Source organism: Toxotes jaculatrix, chromosome 15 (assembly GCF_017976425.1).
Source record: "Toxotes jaculatrix isolate fToxJac2 chromosome 15, fToxJac2.pri, whole genome shotgun sequence".
Classification (NCBI taxonomy): domain Eukaryota; kingdom Metazoa; phylum Chordata; class Actinopteri; family Toxotidae; genus Toxotes; species Toxotes jaculatrix.
In genome coordinates, this window is record NC_054408.1 from 1,691,150 (window position 1) to 1,707,508 (window position 16,359).

The following is a 16,359-nucleotide window of genomic DNA, read 5'->3' on the forward strand; positions in this document are numbered from 1 at the left end:
ATATTCTCCACCTGCAGGGAAGGTTAAAGTTGTATATATGTTAAATATGTCATCATCAGAACAAAAAAACAGAACACAGTGTGTTCAGCTTCACTCAGCATCAAAGTTTAATTATAACCAAACAAAGAGCACATCACTACGGACTAAAGAAAAAAGAAATGCATTAATCACTAAGCTTTCAGAAGTACGCAGGACCCAAGGGTGAGTCGTTAGTACGAGTCACCTGGTGCATATTTCATTTTGGATTATTTGTCTTCATCTGTAAACAATTATATGAGGGTGCACTGCCTGTATGTTTGGAAATACTGAAAACAACAGCAATGGAGTCCAGCACAGACCTCATCTATCATTCTCACATGGCTCAACATGAAGACAGACACCCTGAAGATACATAAAGGGGACAAACTGTGATGAATGGAAAGCTAATAGTGAAGGAGGCATCGATGTTACCCTGAGACAAGAGAAGTCATACCTTCTCCAAGGCTTCGCACACAACCGCTGCCAAATTATTGCGATATATTACATCAGTCTCTTTGTTTCTGGTGTGTGAACGTTTGCAGTTTGCTGGTTTATTAAACAGTTTAAGTTACATCAAGGAGCAGTGTGATATCACAAACTGACACTGATGGCGAAGCTATAATCCTCTAATTGAGGTGTGGAAAAACACAGCCAGATGCAGGCTGACAAATAAGTCACATCATCTGGAGCCTAAATAGTGAGGATGAAATCTTCTGACATGTTTCACACAGACAGGGGAGGGGGGAGCAGGCTGGGGGAGGGGGGGGGGACACAGCGTGACAAACTAATAAATTTTTCATAGCCCGATTAAATAAGAAAAGGCCGGACAAACAGTGTGAGAATAACAAGAAGTACAATGCCAAAATAGGTGAAAAAGAATAACAGGAGCTGTGTGCAGCTGACAGCATATGTTCAGATACTCATTGTACCACACACACACACACACACACACACACACACACACACACACACACACACACACACACACACACACACACACACACACACACACAGTCCTGGGTCCTGGTATGCAGAGTCAAAACTCTCGGGGGAAATAAGGGGAGCAAGCTGCACCACACTAAGTAGGACTTAGTGGGTCAAAAGTTTAAGAAGCACAATTACCTGAAAGACCTCGGCTGACCCCCAAATTTCTCACCTTCTGTTCCCTCACACACACACACACACACACACACACACACACACACACACACACACACACACACACACACACACACACACACACACACACACCTTCGACAGAGGTAATTTACAGCCAGCAGCAGGAGAGGGTGAAAACTTATACACCACCAACAGGCTCCTAAAGAGAAGGAGAGCGAGAGACCCACGTAAGCACGGTTTGTATTTTGATTACACTTTCTGGCGTTGTAAATGATCACTGCTGCGAACAGTGTCAAATTAAACGGTCATAACTCACCTGGACAGAATCTGACCGCCTCTCCTTGGCTTACTCAGCTTGTGTCCACATGAGAGGTGGTGACAGGGAGTAAATGGCTTCAGATAATGTATCATAATATCACATTAAGAAAATGTTCAGCAAAGCCAAATGTGAATCCCATATGTGGAGAGAAGAGGGTGGGGTGAGGGACAGAGAGCGGAGGAAAAAGCCAGAAGACAGAGGATATATGGAGCAAACGGAGGGGATACAGCGAGATGACAAACCGCCTCAACAGCAGCTTTCTGACAACCTGTAAAAATGCTCTCACTTTCTATAGAAATAGTTGGTAAATGGATTGTAATAAAAAGCAAAATAATCTTGTTCCTGTGTGACAGCTCTAAACTTTTTAAGATTATGACAAACTTCGTACTCCCTCCCCTGTTCAGCTAAATTCCAGCCTGGATACTGGTCCACCTTAGTGATGTGTCACCGCCCAGTTAGCATGTTGGACCTTACCCTGTGGCTGTTCACACCAGTGATTAGGGGGCAGGTCAGGTTGCGGCCCTGTTACATCAGCTTATAAGCCAGTGACTATTAAGAGTGTGATGTGGCAGTTGTCCCTGTCTTGATCAAGTCCCCACCTTGGCTGCAGGCAGTCCAAAATGCTGTCCCCATGAGCACCGGCAACACAGATGTGACTGGACCTGATGTGACATGAGTCATCTCATCAGAACGGGATTAGCGGGGCAGGGTCACATCTCAGCTCAATCACACCTGAGTCACACACTCGCGGGCCTGTGGGCACGGTGTCCTGACACCGGCCATGTTTGTCTTCGCTCTGCTCTGAAGGAATGTGGGCTGAAACAACAGTAAATCTCTGGTCCCCGACCTGAAGAGTTAAATATCTCTCTCAGCCAGTTTTCAACTAAAGCTCTCTGTTCCTCCCCTCAGTGCAGGAAAGCCTACTTCAAGCCGATTCGTATTATCTGCGAGAGAAGCAGAGCTGTGGACTGACGAATGGTGCGCAGACATCTTCAGTCTTCATTTGGAAGATTGATTTCCTGCCTTATTTTAAGCTACATGAAAAAAATGGAGGGGGGCTATAATTCTGGGAGATTGATGTGGACCGTCGAGCAACAGAAAAACAGACATGTTTGCCTCAGAAATAGTCTCTGCTGGGAGCCAGAAGTCCGACAAAAATAGTCCCATAGTTGTGATTTACGGCCAGTGTAGAATAACTTTCTCTTTTCTTGACCAGGTAAAGCGATGTCACAGCAGCTGCCAAAGACAACTGATGTGTGATGAGTGTACCAGGTCTGGTTTCGGAGTTCAGGGGGAAGCACGGTTCTCCGGTACAAGAGCTCAGAATATCTAGTACAGGAATAAAACACTGGTATCAAAGAGACGCTGCACTTCTCAGATGGCGATGAGAACGCAGAGTTCAGACCTCTGCACAGTTAATGATCTTAACACTCGGTTACGCACAAATACACAATGTCATGTGCGTGCTGTTGCATGAGAAATGAGAACAGCAGCCCTGGTTGAGGGGTTTGTGGAGACCGAACGGGATGAAGGAGAGAAAGTGAAAAATTCTGAGACAGAGAGAGAGAGAGAGAGATATGGAACAATGAGAGCAGCTAAGTGTTTCCCCATGTACACCTGGGGCAGTGGCTGACCCTGTAAAGTGGGGTCTAAGCCTTAGCCCTCTCTCCCTCCACCCCTCTCTGTGCCAATGCCCATAGGCACTGAGGAATCACTGGAATGAGGGAGAGCAGCCAAAAACAGTCTGCTAAACTCCCTTCATCTCTGTAAAAGTGCCGTTACAGAGGGCCTCCAGTCCGACCCAGACAGAAAACACTTTGCAGGCTGCTCCATCTTTTCTACAGCCCTCCTGGGGCAGTGACGGGCTCCAGCGTTAAGTGACTGCTTCCTGATAAGGAGCCAGCAGTTATGTAGGCACCAACTTTTGCCAATGTGGCCGTCAAGGATTTGTGTCTACACTCATCATTTACATTTTTTTTAAACTGTAATGTCAAAGGAATAGTATGTAACCGGTAACATGTCTCAACAACCCCTGGATGGATTGTCATGTAAATTTGTACAGACATTCATGGTTCCCAGAAGATTCTGGAAGAGTCACACTCAGTTTGGCGATCCCCTCATTCGTCCTCTGGCAGCAACATGAGGCTGACGGCTTTGGCTCTTAGCGAAATGTCTTGACAACTATTGGATGGACTGAACTTAAGTTATATAAAGACATTCATGGTTCCAACACCATGCATCCCAATGGCACTGGTGATCCCTTAACTTTTCATCTGGCACCATCACAAGATCCAGATTTCAGTTTGTCTAACAGACAACAAAACCGATCAGCTTCCACCGTGCTAATTATCAAGTGTTAGCATGCTAATATGCAACACTAAGTTGATGAACAGTATACTATATTAATATACTTATGCTAAACCTTAGCATGTTAGCATTGTCCGGCTGTGTCTGAGCAAAGCCTCAGAGAGCTGCTAGCATGGCTGCAGACTCAGTACATATCACTTACACTTCAAACTTTTCAGTTTGGAAAGTGGAAACATGCAGAACACACATATTCAAAAACATTCCCACGTTAGGTGTTCAATTTGTGTAAAAATCAGGTGAGGCGACCAAATTAAAAATGAGAGACTTGTGCCGCGATATCAATTATTAGAAGCTGATTCAGAGGGAGCTGCAGAGGCCAAAAACCGCTGCTCTGCGGGAACAGTTCTGAGAAAAACATCTGAACGCAGGTGCTCTGTAATGTGTGTGTGTCTGTGTGCTTCCAGGTTTAGGATTTGTTGTCATGAGAAAAGAAAGGCACGCAGCCAGTAAACAGAAACTTTCCCCCTCTTGTTCTCAGATACCTGTTTAGACTTCATAGATTAGCTATGACTCCAGCAGACTTGCATTAGGCCCATCACGCACATTAACATGCGTGCGCACACATGCACACTTGCGCACACTCGCACGTGCACAAACATGCTCAGATCCTCTTAACCCCAGAGACGTTTATGACCTTCCCGTATATCAGTTTTTACAGTGCAGCGGTTCTGAACAGAACAGCAGTAAAGTGGAACGAGGACAACGAGCCTCCATGTTCTGCTTCTGCTGAGCAGAAACAGAGACAACAGAAAGCAGTCGCTCAAACCACATCAACAAAACATCGCGTGCCGAGAGGAGACGTCATCAGGGACGCTGATTCATGAGCGTTTTATCCCTGTGTTTGGTACAACGTTTGATTCACGTGTTAGTCAACGTGGTGGTTTGGTTTAGTTTGACAAAATGACTTCTTGAATTTTGTTGCTACTATCCAGCGGCCTCACTGCTTAAGTTCAATAAAGAAATTTATATTAAAGGATAAGGCTGCAAATCCCATGAAAAGACCAAAACCAGCAACTCACTGATCATATTCCAAAGCCTGATATGAGTTACTCCTCCATAGATGTCCACTGTTGCCACCAACAGTGTTATTGAGACGGTCTAACACACTGTTGGACTCTGTCTTTCTGTTGTCAGTGATAAAAATACAGAATATTTCAAACCTTATATGTAAAAATCCACACGCCATTTGTCTAATTCTAGAGGATGTTCTGTGCGTCATGTGCTGAAGCCAGATTTCAAAGACCAATGATGAGGATGCAGCTCATTCAGTTTGCTGTTGCTGTGCCACAGAGCATGACAGGGCAGAAAATGGGATGTGTGGGTGCAAAGAGACAGTGAACGGGGAGGGAGGGGGGAGTCGAGGTTTCCTCCCTCACTGTCCTCCCTCTCTCACATCGTGTTTCAGAAGGCAAAAAAAAGGTCAAGCATGTGCTCAGGAAGCTGCCGGCCACTGCCGACCGCAGCGGCGTCACCGTTTGTGTTTCGGTGGTCGGTGACTGGGGAAGTTAATATTTTAGTATGTGTGAAAGTAGACAGAGAGGACCTGATAATGCCCGGGGTGATGTAATGCACTGTTTCTGTGCTCAGTGTGAAGGGGGTGAGGCAGGAGGGCTGTGTGTGTGTGTGTGTGTGCTGGTTACATAGAGGGGATTTGGTGGTTGATTACCTAATGTTTGACTTATCCCCTTACTAGAATTTGCAATGCAGGCTCTGATTACTGTGGCGCCTCAACCTGAACAACCTGTGCCTTTTTATAGTCTTAACACTGCCACACACAGACACACAGACACAGACACACACACACACACACACACACACACACACACACACACACACACACACACACACACACACAGAGTCAAACACATGCGAGTGCAGTTCCTTGTAAATTAAACCACGCTTCCTAAACTCTCCTGATATTCTCCTATGTATGTTTCCATCCTATTAATGTAAGAGAATTAATCCCACTACCATCGTTAACAATAAGCCAAAGATGCTGCAACAAGCCTCAAAGTCTCTCAACCAGGTAACAACAGAAAACAAAAAGGACATGAAATAACTCTTTCTACTTGTCAACGTTAACATGTGAGAATTATCCCTGATGATAAACATACCAGGTCTTTATAGTCTGGACACACTTCCCGGCTTTTGGACTCATCACAGCCCATCTATGGTTTCCACAGCTGTGGGCTGACAGTGCTGATGGCTTCTGTCTTGTTGGAAGATGCAGCCAGTGCACAGTCAACATACAGCACACATCATTCATTCCAAGGGCAATTTTCCCCCTCATTAACTTAGAACAGGATACAGTGTAATGTCCTGTAATCAGAAAGTGTGTGAGCGCACAGCGGCCAGACCCGAAATATGGTTCTGCTTTAATGCCTCGTGTCTCAGAGAGATTCCCACCAGCTCATGCAGACACACGAGCAGACTCACACACGAGCACATCAAAAAGCATCTGCGCTCTCAGAACTTTCCCAGTTAACTGGATTGTTTGTTCACACTTGAACAGACTATCACTGCCAAAATATTCACATACAAGAAAACTAACTTTCAAATTATGCGCACACATTCCACCCCCCTGTAGTTTTACACATCTCCAGTGTGACACACAATGAAAACACACGTGCTGAAATGCCATGTTCTTTAATGGAGTAATGTTTGTGCATCTGTTTGTGAGACAAAATAGTTTCACCTCCCGCTGTGCGTCTATGTTGAGGTGGCGGTTGTCGGGTCACCGTTGTTGGAGGGAAAGCTGAATAAATCCCCCAGGAGAGCAGAGTAGTTGATGTTTTTCAATGCAGCCATGCCGACGTCAAACCTCGGGTTCACATCAAACTGGAGACAACAGGACACAAGTCACAACACAACTCTGACAACATTATAACACGGTCAGTGCTCATTTGTTCAGCATTACCAATAATTGACTATTTTAGTCTCTGCATTTATTATCCTCCTTTAAATAGTTCAACTTTGTTTCTCTGTGATACATCTCTTCTTTATGCTGATTTGTGTTTTTTCTTAATACAAATAGAAAACCACCTTAAATATTCAGTGTGTGCTTGTGTTGTGAATAACACTGCCTCATTTAAAGTTTTAAAACTTGGGATTGCCTTTAAGCTACATTACACCGATTAAAGCTCATACACAGAAAACAAAAGAACACTAGAGGCCAAATGTAATTTAGCTATTTCTCTAAAGCAGGAAGTGGGAATCGGTCCCAAGATTGTTAAATATAATGAACAGAAAGAAAGAAAATAATAGAGGTAATATGAAAACTGGCAAAACTAAACCACACATGAACTGTTGCAAAGAGCAAAACGGCTTCCAGGAAGAAGTCAGTCAATCTGGGTCAGTCAACACAACATTCCTGTTGTGTTCCCACTGTGAGACACAATACTGGTGACGCCTTCAGAGATGATCAACAGCTAGTTTAGCTTGGGATAAGAACCCAGAGAGACAAGGAGCAGATGGAAACCGTGACAGAGGAAAACGGCGAATTAAGTCGGCGCACACACGCTCACACACACGCTCACACACACACACACACACACACACCGATTCAGTCCGCTCTCACTCTGTCCTTGCAGGCCTCCCTTTGTTGTCATGCCATGGTGTATATCTCTCGTGCCGGCCTGTTTCTACTTAGAGTTGGCAAAGCGTGTTAAATCAGCATTACATAGGAAAGATACAAATACAAGAGAGAAGAACAAAGGAGCTACTTCCTTCCTTTTTGACCACCCCGTGTGTGTGTGTGTGTGTGTGTGTGTGTGTGTGTGTGTGTGTGTCTCAAGTCATTTCCCGTGCACAATAAATTGATGTCTTGTCTATCTGACCATTCCTTCCCACTCATTTCATTCTACTCTTGGCTCACTTCTCCACTGAGTCATCGCAGGCTAAGATGTGGATTGATTTTCAATTACAGCTTTTTAAAAATCTGTGCACACACGCTGAAATCACTTACTGTACTTTTCTGATTCGCTCTCCTCTAAAGAGTTCTAAAAAGTTTTGTTTTACTGTCGTTCCTCTCGCTCACCTTTAAGATGTCTTCAGGCATTACTGGGGGAGCAGGGTTCTCTAACCAGTTAATGCCAGCCAGGAGGGCATGGTAGTCAATCTCATCCCCATCTGCAAACCTCCAGCAGACGTGCAGCCAAATTAGAAACAGGTACACACTATTTAAAAACCTCCAACAACAGCTCCCACTTGATTTACATGAATCTGTTTTCCACTTCTTCCAATGAATATTTTTTGTGGTATTCAGTCCAAAATTTTTTTAACCATGCCAAGAAAAATTTCTGGGCAAGGCACCGGGCTATACTTTACAATCAAGTGAAAGGAATCATTCAAAACCATTCTGAAAATGCAGTGGGAACTTGAACTGTTCTACCCTGAATTGCACAGTGATTAGTGGGCTCTTACTTGCTGAGCAGACCTCTGAGCAGGTTCTCAGGCAGGGGAAGTCGGAAGGCCTTACAGATGGTCCTTAACTCTTTGGCAGAGAGACGGCCGGTTCTGGAGACGCAAAGAAAAGCAGAGACACGGGTGTCCAGCAAGACGAAAAGCCAAGAATTGTGATATTAGGGATTTGGAGCTACATCAGACCATTTGCCCGTTTATTGTTATGAGTTATTTGAATAAAGCTCAAAGAAAATACACATGCTCCTTCAGAATCTAGTCTAAACTGAAAATAATCCACATTTTAGGATATTTTTAAAACTTCATTAGAAACACTGAGCAGGTTCTCATCATTAGTCAGTGCTGAGCAGTTGAACACATAAGATAAGGGATTACAGGCCACCGGCTGCATCAGGTGGCCTTTGTTTATATTTTTAAAAGCTGCTGCACTCATATCTAAATATTATTTATAGAAAACTGAATTTGTATGAAGACAATGTGAGTGTGTGAAACAGAGGATGCTTGTCCTCTAAGACCACAGTTGTTTTCCACAGTAATGCCGAACGGTCCAGAGGCTCATTCTTGTCATGCCGTCTTCATTACAGGGATGCAGATGAATAATCTGACACTAACTGAGGGTGTCAACACAACCAATATAAACAGACAAGTCAGCTTGGCCTTGTGGCACTGCTGACCATCCATTTCATCTGACCCAACCCATTTCAAAGGTCTACTGCATAGGAACGGGCAGTTACATGTGGTGTGATGAATCAAACACGATTTTATGCTCAAAAAGAGGAGGAAGGTAACGGACAGGGACAGAGGCACACCTGTGTGTGTGTGTGTGTGTGTGTCTGTGTGTGTGTCTGTGTGTGTGTGTGTGTGTGTGTGTGTGTGTGTGTGTGTGTGTGTGTGTCTGTGTGTGTGTCTGTGTCTGTGTGTGTGTGCGTCCTCTGGCCTGCAGAATCTCATGCCGTACAGGTCTTTAGGATTCATCTGGTTCCAATGCTCCATTCTCACACTGCTGGAACTAATCGTGGCTCTGAGACATGGGGCCACTGGCTGCATGATTGATGTCTTGTTGTGACGCTATCTCCCTGTGTGTGTTTCTGGGTGTCTCTTGTAACAGTACTTTGTCTTAAGCTAACGTGTGTGTGTGTGAGATATGTGTGTCACCTACTTGTGTTGGTCGTGATATGCGAAGGCTCTGGCCATGTCAGGGAGCTCTTCAAACTGCTTCTTTTTGAGGAAGTCCTGGGCCACAGCCAGCATCAGGCCCACGTCCACCTCGGGCTGCTCACGCTCGGAGAAATGTCGGCCCAGCACCAGCACCTCATGCTCCGACAGTCTGCAGTCCAGGCCCATCAGCAGGCCCCTGCGGTGCAGCACACAGACATGCATTTACCACATCTCACAGTCCTAACTTTAAGGCCAGTATGTATAGAATTTGTCTTTTCTTCCTTTTGTCCATTCATCTCGTACTGACATCCTTTGAACTGGACAGTAATTGCCTGATATCATTAACAAGCATGTCACTATCTGAGCTTCTTACCATCTGTTTGACTTGTTCTTCCTGGATTTACACATGTACAGCTGATAAATACCATTATACTGTTAACAGGAAATATACTTTATGATCAGACTTAAATTTAAGATTTAGCTCCAAGTGAGTAGACTCTGATGCTCCACTTCAGTACATGTGACTGTAAGGGGGGCTATGCTGGACAGATCAGATCAAACTATACTTGTTTTTGCTTCCTCTACCTGAGTGACTCATAGGGGATGAAGCCAGTGTTGCTGGGGTCACTGAGAGTCAGAAATCTCCTGATCTCACTCTGTCTCTCCTCTGGAATGGATCGTAGTTTACTGAGGATGTGGCCCACGTTGGCTTTGGGGAACTTTAGACAATCACACACAAACATGCGGTCTTTAATCACATGTAGCGTTAAACAACACCAAAGGAAAAGATAACTGCCTCATAGCAATACACAGTGAACAGGTAATGCTTTGGGGGTTAGAACTGGTAAACTGTACACAAACCAACTCTAGCAACCTGTTTTAAAAACCACTGCTGAAAACAAGCTCATGATACCAAAACCTTTGAAACAGAAGACATACATAAACCTTAGAAAACCACTGGAAACAAACATTCCTCCTTCAGTTCCCTCCTTACCTCCTCAGCATGCTTCTCCATGTAGTTGAGGGTGTAATCATCAGCATCCAGAAGCTGGAAGTTCTTATTGTGGAGGCAGAGGGTAGCTCCTACGTACAGATCCTGAGCTTTAAAGTACTCGGACGGCTCGCTCTTAAACAGCTCCTGGCCTGGCTTCTTTACACGACTGCGCTCCAGAAACTTCCCACCAAGCACACCTGTTGCACCGTGTGAGAGAGAGGGAAAGACAAAAGAGGAATAATTAATTTTACTGATCCTGTTGAAACTTTACTATTTTTCTACTTCACTGAAAATCAGCTTTGTTGAATGTAACATGGTCTTTGGTGTTTAAAGCAGTATTTCATTTTATATCATGTTGGCAGTATTTTTCAATTTTAAATCAAATGAAAAACTAAACGGAATTTAAATTCTACTCATATTGTTTTGTTTTACATGAAATGGTTGAATATCTCATTTTGGAGCCCTGTTGAAAAGTCCATGAAATATTATTCATCTTACACTATAAAATACAGCCAAATGTTGATTTACAGTAGTGGGAACGTCTCCATCCCTGAAAAATGAGGTCTGTGGACTGAACATCATCTGTTTCATCTGTTTCAAAAAGATTCTGGAAATGGAAACTGAATCTGAAAAACCTAATGTTTACCACGAGAGTCACAGATTTGTATCTGATGTCCAGGGAGCAGTTCCGGTGCAGCTATGGTCCAAACGTTTTTACCTGAGTTCCTCTGTGGGCGCTCAAACACACTGATGGAGTCATCACACAGGTAGAAGGAGATGTTGAAAGCCCTCTCTCCGTCAACTGGATCGGTGGTCACCATCTTGGCGTGGAAATTCAGCACATTACTCTCTAGGCCACATCTAGTGGGACATGTACACACTAGGGTTGGGATCTAGCACTAACACACACAGACACAAATATCTCACTGTGTAATTTGATTGTGACTACAACTCTTCCAACCTGTCTTTCTCCATAAATTTGTGGAAATCTTTCTGTGGGGGCTTGGGCAGCAGGCCCTGGCAGGAGCTTAGAGAGTCCTCCTCTGAGCCAAAGCCGTTGTAGGGGGGCACAAGCCTCGGGGGCTTAGGGGCTGCGGGAGCTTTGTACTGCACTGGGGTGAAGTCCTCTGAGAGCACGAAGGAGAAAGAAAAGACAAAACACTTAAAAGAATAAAGAAACCCAGGAGGAGAGCAGAAATGATCAGAGGCCAGCAGGTAATCCATCCATGCAGGAGCACAGCAGCCTGGGTCTGCCTGTAACCCTAAACTGACCTCTGACTGCTCAGAGTCAGACGGGACCCTCCATCACTGTGGCCTGTCACTCGGGGCTCCGCCTGGTTTACCACTGTGACTAATGCTGCAAGCCCCAAAACCTGCCCAGGGTGGCAGACACATCCAGGACCAGCTTCAGTTTCTCCTGCTGGGGAGCAGTGTGCCTCTCGTGGTCCCCAATGCCTTTAACTGTAGAGGCATGGAGAAATACCAGTGCAGGAGGGGCTGAGTATCCTATGTCAGTGGTGCTGAACTATGTTATTGGTTCTAATATCCAGCGACGAAGGATGGTGCTGAGGGAACCACCGCATTGGACAGGCCACAGAGAGAGCTCGAACCAGTTTTCTAAATTGCTCAGATCATTTCTAAATAAAAAATACTTCATCCTCTGAGCAAAGGCAGCCTGTATCACTGGTCTCAGGAATCAGTTTTGGTGCTTGCTGTTACTGCCCCCAAGTGTTCGGATTAATGCAATGCAGGGACATGCAGCCGATAACTGAAGATGAGAGCCATTCAAATGTGTGACGTAAAATGTGTTGGAAAAGGAACTTTGCTGTAAATCAGTCAGTTTACACATCAAAATGTGCTTTTTAAACAGATGTTCTAAAGCTTTTGTCAGAAGAAACATGACATACACACATTTTTAGCAATACTGAAATGAATAATAAATAATCCACTACACGACAGCACTGGTTACCTATGCCGTATTTGGAGCGGTAATAGTCTTTGGTGAAGTCATCACAGTCAGCGATGATGACTCTCCTGCCAAACACATTCACCTCCCCACCAACAGTCAGATCACAGTCCTTATAAAACGCCTCATGGACGGATCCAGTCTGCAAGAGAGAGGGAGACGGAAGAGGAGAGAGTGAGATGAGTGACAGACCTGAAACTACATTTAGCTAAACGCACACGCATCGGTCAAAATGGCGTTCAGGTACAAGCTCACCTGAGCACTACAGTATGTGGACAGTAAGACATTATATGAATATGTGAGTTTTGAACATCTCATTGCAAAACTACGGGCGTCATAAGTTGATGTTTCATCCTCCACTCTTCTGGGAAAGTTCTCCCCAAGATTTTGGTAACTTGTTTGCAGGATTTAGTCCCTTTCAGCTACAACAGCATTTGCACTGATGAATGGCTCAAAGTCAGTTCCAGTTTCAGGGGTTCAGGTCATGGTTTTCTGCACAGGAGCAGCAATTTGCTGAAACAGGAAAGGGTCTCGCCAAACTCCTATCACACAGTTGGAAAAACACTATTGTCTAATATCATTGTATGCTGTAGCATTAAGATTATTAACTAAACTGGAACTGGAACTGGAAATAAATTTTAGGGTGTTCACATAGTTTTTCAGACAACAGTCCCCTCAGTGACCCTCAAATAACTTTTTTTTTTTTTTTATTTCACTTCACTTGTTGTCATGTAAGCATGTTTGTAGCGTGAGCACGGCTGAGACCGGACGTACTTTGAGGCTGTCCAGTATGTAGCGCGCTCCTTGACTCTCAGAGGACAACACATTTAGCACTGTGCGGTCTGTGATCTCTCCGGGCTGCTTCATTTGGGCCGGAGCATGCTGCAGAGAAAAAACAAACAACCACAGGCAGGTAAAGGAAGAAACTGCCACACAAAACACATAGAAACAATATCTTCACAGAGGTGAGCGCCATTCTGCATGCAAACACAGAAGCAGATACCAGGACAGAGAGAGAGAGAGAGAGAGAGAGAGAGAGAATATAAAAGATAGATATACAGGTATACGAGCGAGAGAGAGGCATACTAACGGAAAAGAGACAGAGTAAAAAAGTCATTAAAGATGTGGTGATTTCCCATTGGATGGTGGACTCTGGTCAACCTTTAGGGCTGACATTTAATAAAAGGCATCCAAACAAACAAAATTACCGGACTGAAAACACACACACACGCACGAGCAACACACACTCACACATGCACCCATGATTGAGGCCTGGCTGTCTTTCAAGATGAATCAGGCTTCAGTCGGTAACTGGAGGAGAAAGCCAAAATGCTTGAGGGAGACTGGATGCTACTGCAGTCCTGTCAGACTGAATGAGGTCTCGGTGAAGGGAGAGATAGTGGGAGAAAGATGAAAAGAAGTCACCCAACCAGAAAGAGAGGCACTGCAAGGTTTGGAATAACTATCTATAAATGTAAAACCTGCTAATAGACAAAACTGAATGCACTAAATGTATGAGGCAAGCTGTGAGAAACATTCTGCTTCGTTCATGAGCTCCCTACATGTTCCTCACCATCCTGGAAAATGTACTTCCACAACCTCTAGGATCTGGGTTATGATGTGTGTTTTTTATTCCCTCCTCTCTCCACTCCCATGGCCAAGACACTTTCTGAACAGCTCCTGTCATGGCGCCTCACCTTAGGTAGTTTGCTGCGGCGCAGGAATTTGGGCACGTAATCTCTCCCACAGTTTGGGGAGCTAACCTCCCGGATCTCTATGGTGTCATCAGCCAGAAAGTAGTGCAGTATGAGCTCCCGACGGTCCCCGAACATGTTCCCTGTGTCGTCCCAGAAGCAGTAGAAGCGCAGGACTTTGCGGTCATAGTCCAGGAACTGCTTTAGTGTGTCCCGTCGTTCATATGGACGAAGCGGATTCATACTTTTCTCAGTCTGGTTGAAGAAACATATGAAATAGGAACAGTCAAAAAATATTACCACACATGTATATTAAATATATGATTAACAATAAAGGGAATGTGTTTGTATTATTGCTGTTTCAGCGACTAAATTATAAACCACTTCTTTGAAAAACTAAGATTTAAAAAAGATTTGGGTGAAAATGTTTGTTAGTTGTTCCCCTGATCATAAAAATGTGACTTTACTAATGTGTTATATGAAACACTTAATTCTGCCATGTTCTTTTTATGAGAATGCCTGAAGAAAATAAAAATCTGAATTCCACAAAAATGGTCTGACTGATGCCCACCTGTTCCCGGAAGTTGCTGTAGGGGTCAGCAGGTACAGTGGTGGGGTCATTTAGGCGCACACCAAGTTTTGTGAGAAAGTTCTTGGTAAACATGTCACAGTTGGTCACACAGAATGTGCGGGAGTTCAGCACCATCTGTTGGTTGATGTTGAAATGGAAAATGTTGTAGAATTGGTCATCATTTGGGGGAGGCAGTGGGATGCGGTGGCGACGAATAAGTGTTCCTGCCACAAAACACAACAAACCAGAAATGATAAACGACAGGCTTTAAAATCATCATCATTTCTCAATGAAGTGTGTTGTCTGTTTACTTTGGGTAATGGATCATTTAGCCAGTTGTAATCTTCAAAGCAGAGAAAAGAAGATGAACATTAAAACATTTTCACTTGAGACACATGCGTAAGACATTTGCTCTGATATCACAAACAGATAAATCATCCTTTTTCACCTTGAGGGATGCCGCTGTTCTTGCACTCTGGCTCCACCACCTGTATAGTATCATCTTCCAGGTAGAAGTAGATGTTACACTTCCTGATTCTGTATGTCTCATCCCGTGCCTCAGGCACAGCTTCCTGGAAGTATGCTTCAAAACACAAAACCTGAAGGTACAAAGTGGCATTTTGTGAATGAGATTAATCAAATTGGGGCTTTTTGGTTGAATTTAGCTCAGTTTAATTGAATATTGGCTTGTTAAAATTTATTTGACAACAGTGCATTGCAAATTTTAGTGCTACTGGTGGGTAAAAATGATGTAACATATAAATGCTTAAAGCCACAGCTAAATGTTAGCTGTCAGTCCATTTCATGTGACCAGAACTCCATCCAACTGATTTGGACAAAAAAATGTGTGTGTGCATGACAGTGGAGGAAAAACGGATCCATTTCACGACACATCACCTGTTTGTCAAAGGCCACCCACGATGGTAAGTCACTGCCTTGTCCTTTGGGGTATACAGAATGTTCTGGTTTAATCTTCTGGCCCACTAAAAGCTCTCCTCCGATGCCCGGCTTCTCAGATCCCACCAGCATGGGGACTCCGTTGGAATAGTCAAAATGTTGGGACTTGTGGAATCTCTCCTTCCCCATCTGTGGTACAGAAGGGAGAAAGCATCTTTAAAACCACACTGAAATATGGACATTATATGGAACCGAATCATTACGTTAACTAATAATTTATTTATAAGCTAATGAAATTAGCTAACACTTTTTAGAGCTCTCCACCACAGCCAAATCACTAATTACATGGTTTATGGTTTAATTTCTCTCATGTGCCTGTAACGTCGAAACAAGCTGGATATAGAGGTATCTAGTTCACTTCCACTTCTATTTGTTGTCTGTCCATGTAAATTAAGGCAGTTGGTGAAATACACCTTCATTTAGCTCTGTGATGTTAGCTTAGCCGGCATCAGGTCTTTAACAGCGTGTCCGAGCCGAACCTAAGCTACAGGTAAAACACCTGTGTGAAACACATCAAATATAGAAAACTTACCTGTTTACTGGGAGAAGTCCCAGGTAGAAATGGTAAAGCCATGGCGGTTTTTGACACCGGTCGATAATTTTCTTGGTACTAACTCGTCTGAAATAAACCGTCTGTTGGTTTCTATGGAGGCGTTTTGTTTGGAGTCGTATCTTAGCAACGTTCCTAACCGAAGGAACCAGCACGTGCACAAATTTGAGATTTTAATCAACGTGTTTAACAAAAATTTAAATTTGGTTAAAAAAAAAATATCTCTG

General features: G+C 44.0%; 1 protein-coding gene across 1 annotated transcript; it reads right to left on the bottom strand.

Annotated features, from left to right (window-relative positions):
* Nucleotides 1-6,532: 6,532 nt before the first annotated feature.
* Nucleotides 6,533-16,156, bottom strand: efhc2 (EF-hand domain (C-terminal) containing 2). Its single transcript, XM_041057410.1, has 15 exons — nt 16,115-16,156; nt 15,523-15,711; nt 15,074-15,224; nt 14,626-14,849; nt 14,058-14,309; nt 13,135-13,242; nt 12,364-12,502; nt 11,356-11,521; nt 11,113-11,255; nt 10,395-10,591; nt 9,986-10,119; nt 9,402-9,596; nt 8,246-8,338; nt 7,860-7,959; nt 6,533-6,661 (listed from the first exon to the last, which is right to left on the bottom strand). Exons 1-15 carry the CDS (start codon nt 16,154-16,156, stop codon nt 6,533-6,535), a joined length of 2,262 nt encoding a protein of 753 aa, XP_040913344.1.
* Nucleotides 16,157-16,359: the final 203 nt, after the last annotated feature.

What these genes read in the sequence shown, in the direction of transcription:
- efhc2 (XM_041057410.1), bottom strand. Translation starts at nt 16,156, where the DNA reads ATGGCTTTACCATTTCTACCTGGGACTTCTCCCAGTAAACAG. An exon ending in CCGCTCCAAATACGGCATAG is followed by an intron (nt 11,522 to 12,363) that starts GTAACCAGTGCT and finishes TCGTGCTCTCAG; the next exon opens with AGGACTTCACCCCAGTGCAG. An exon ending in AAATTTATGGAGAAAGACAG is followed by an intron (nt 11,256 to 11,355) that starts GTTGGAAGAGTT and finishes ATGTCCCACTAG; the next exon opens with ATGTGGCCTAGAGAGTAATG.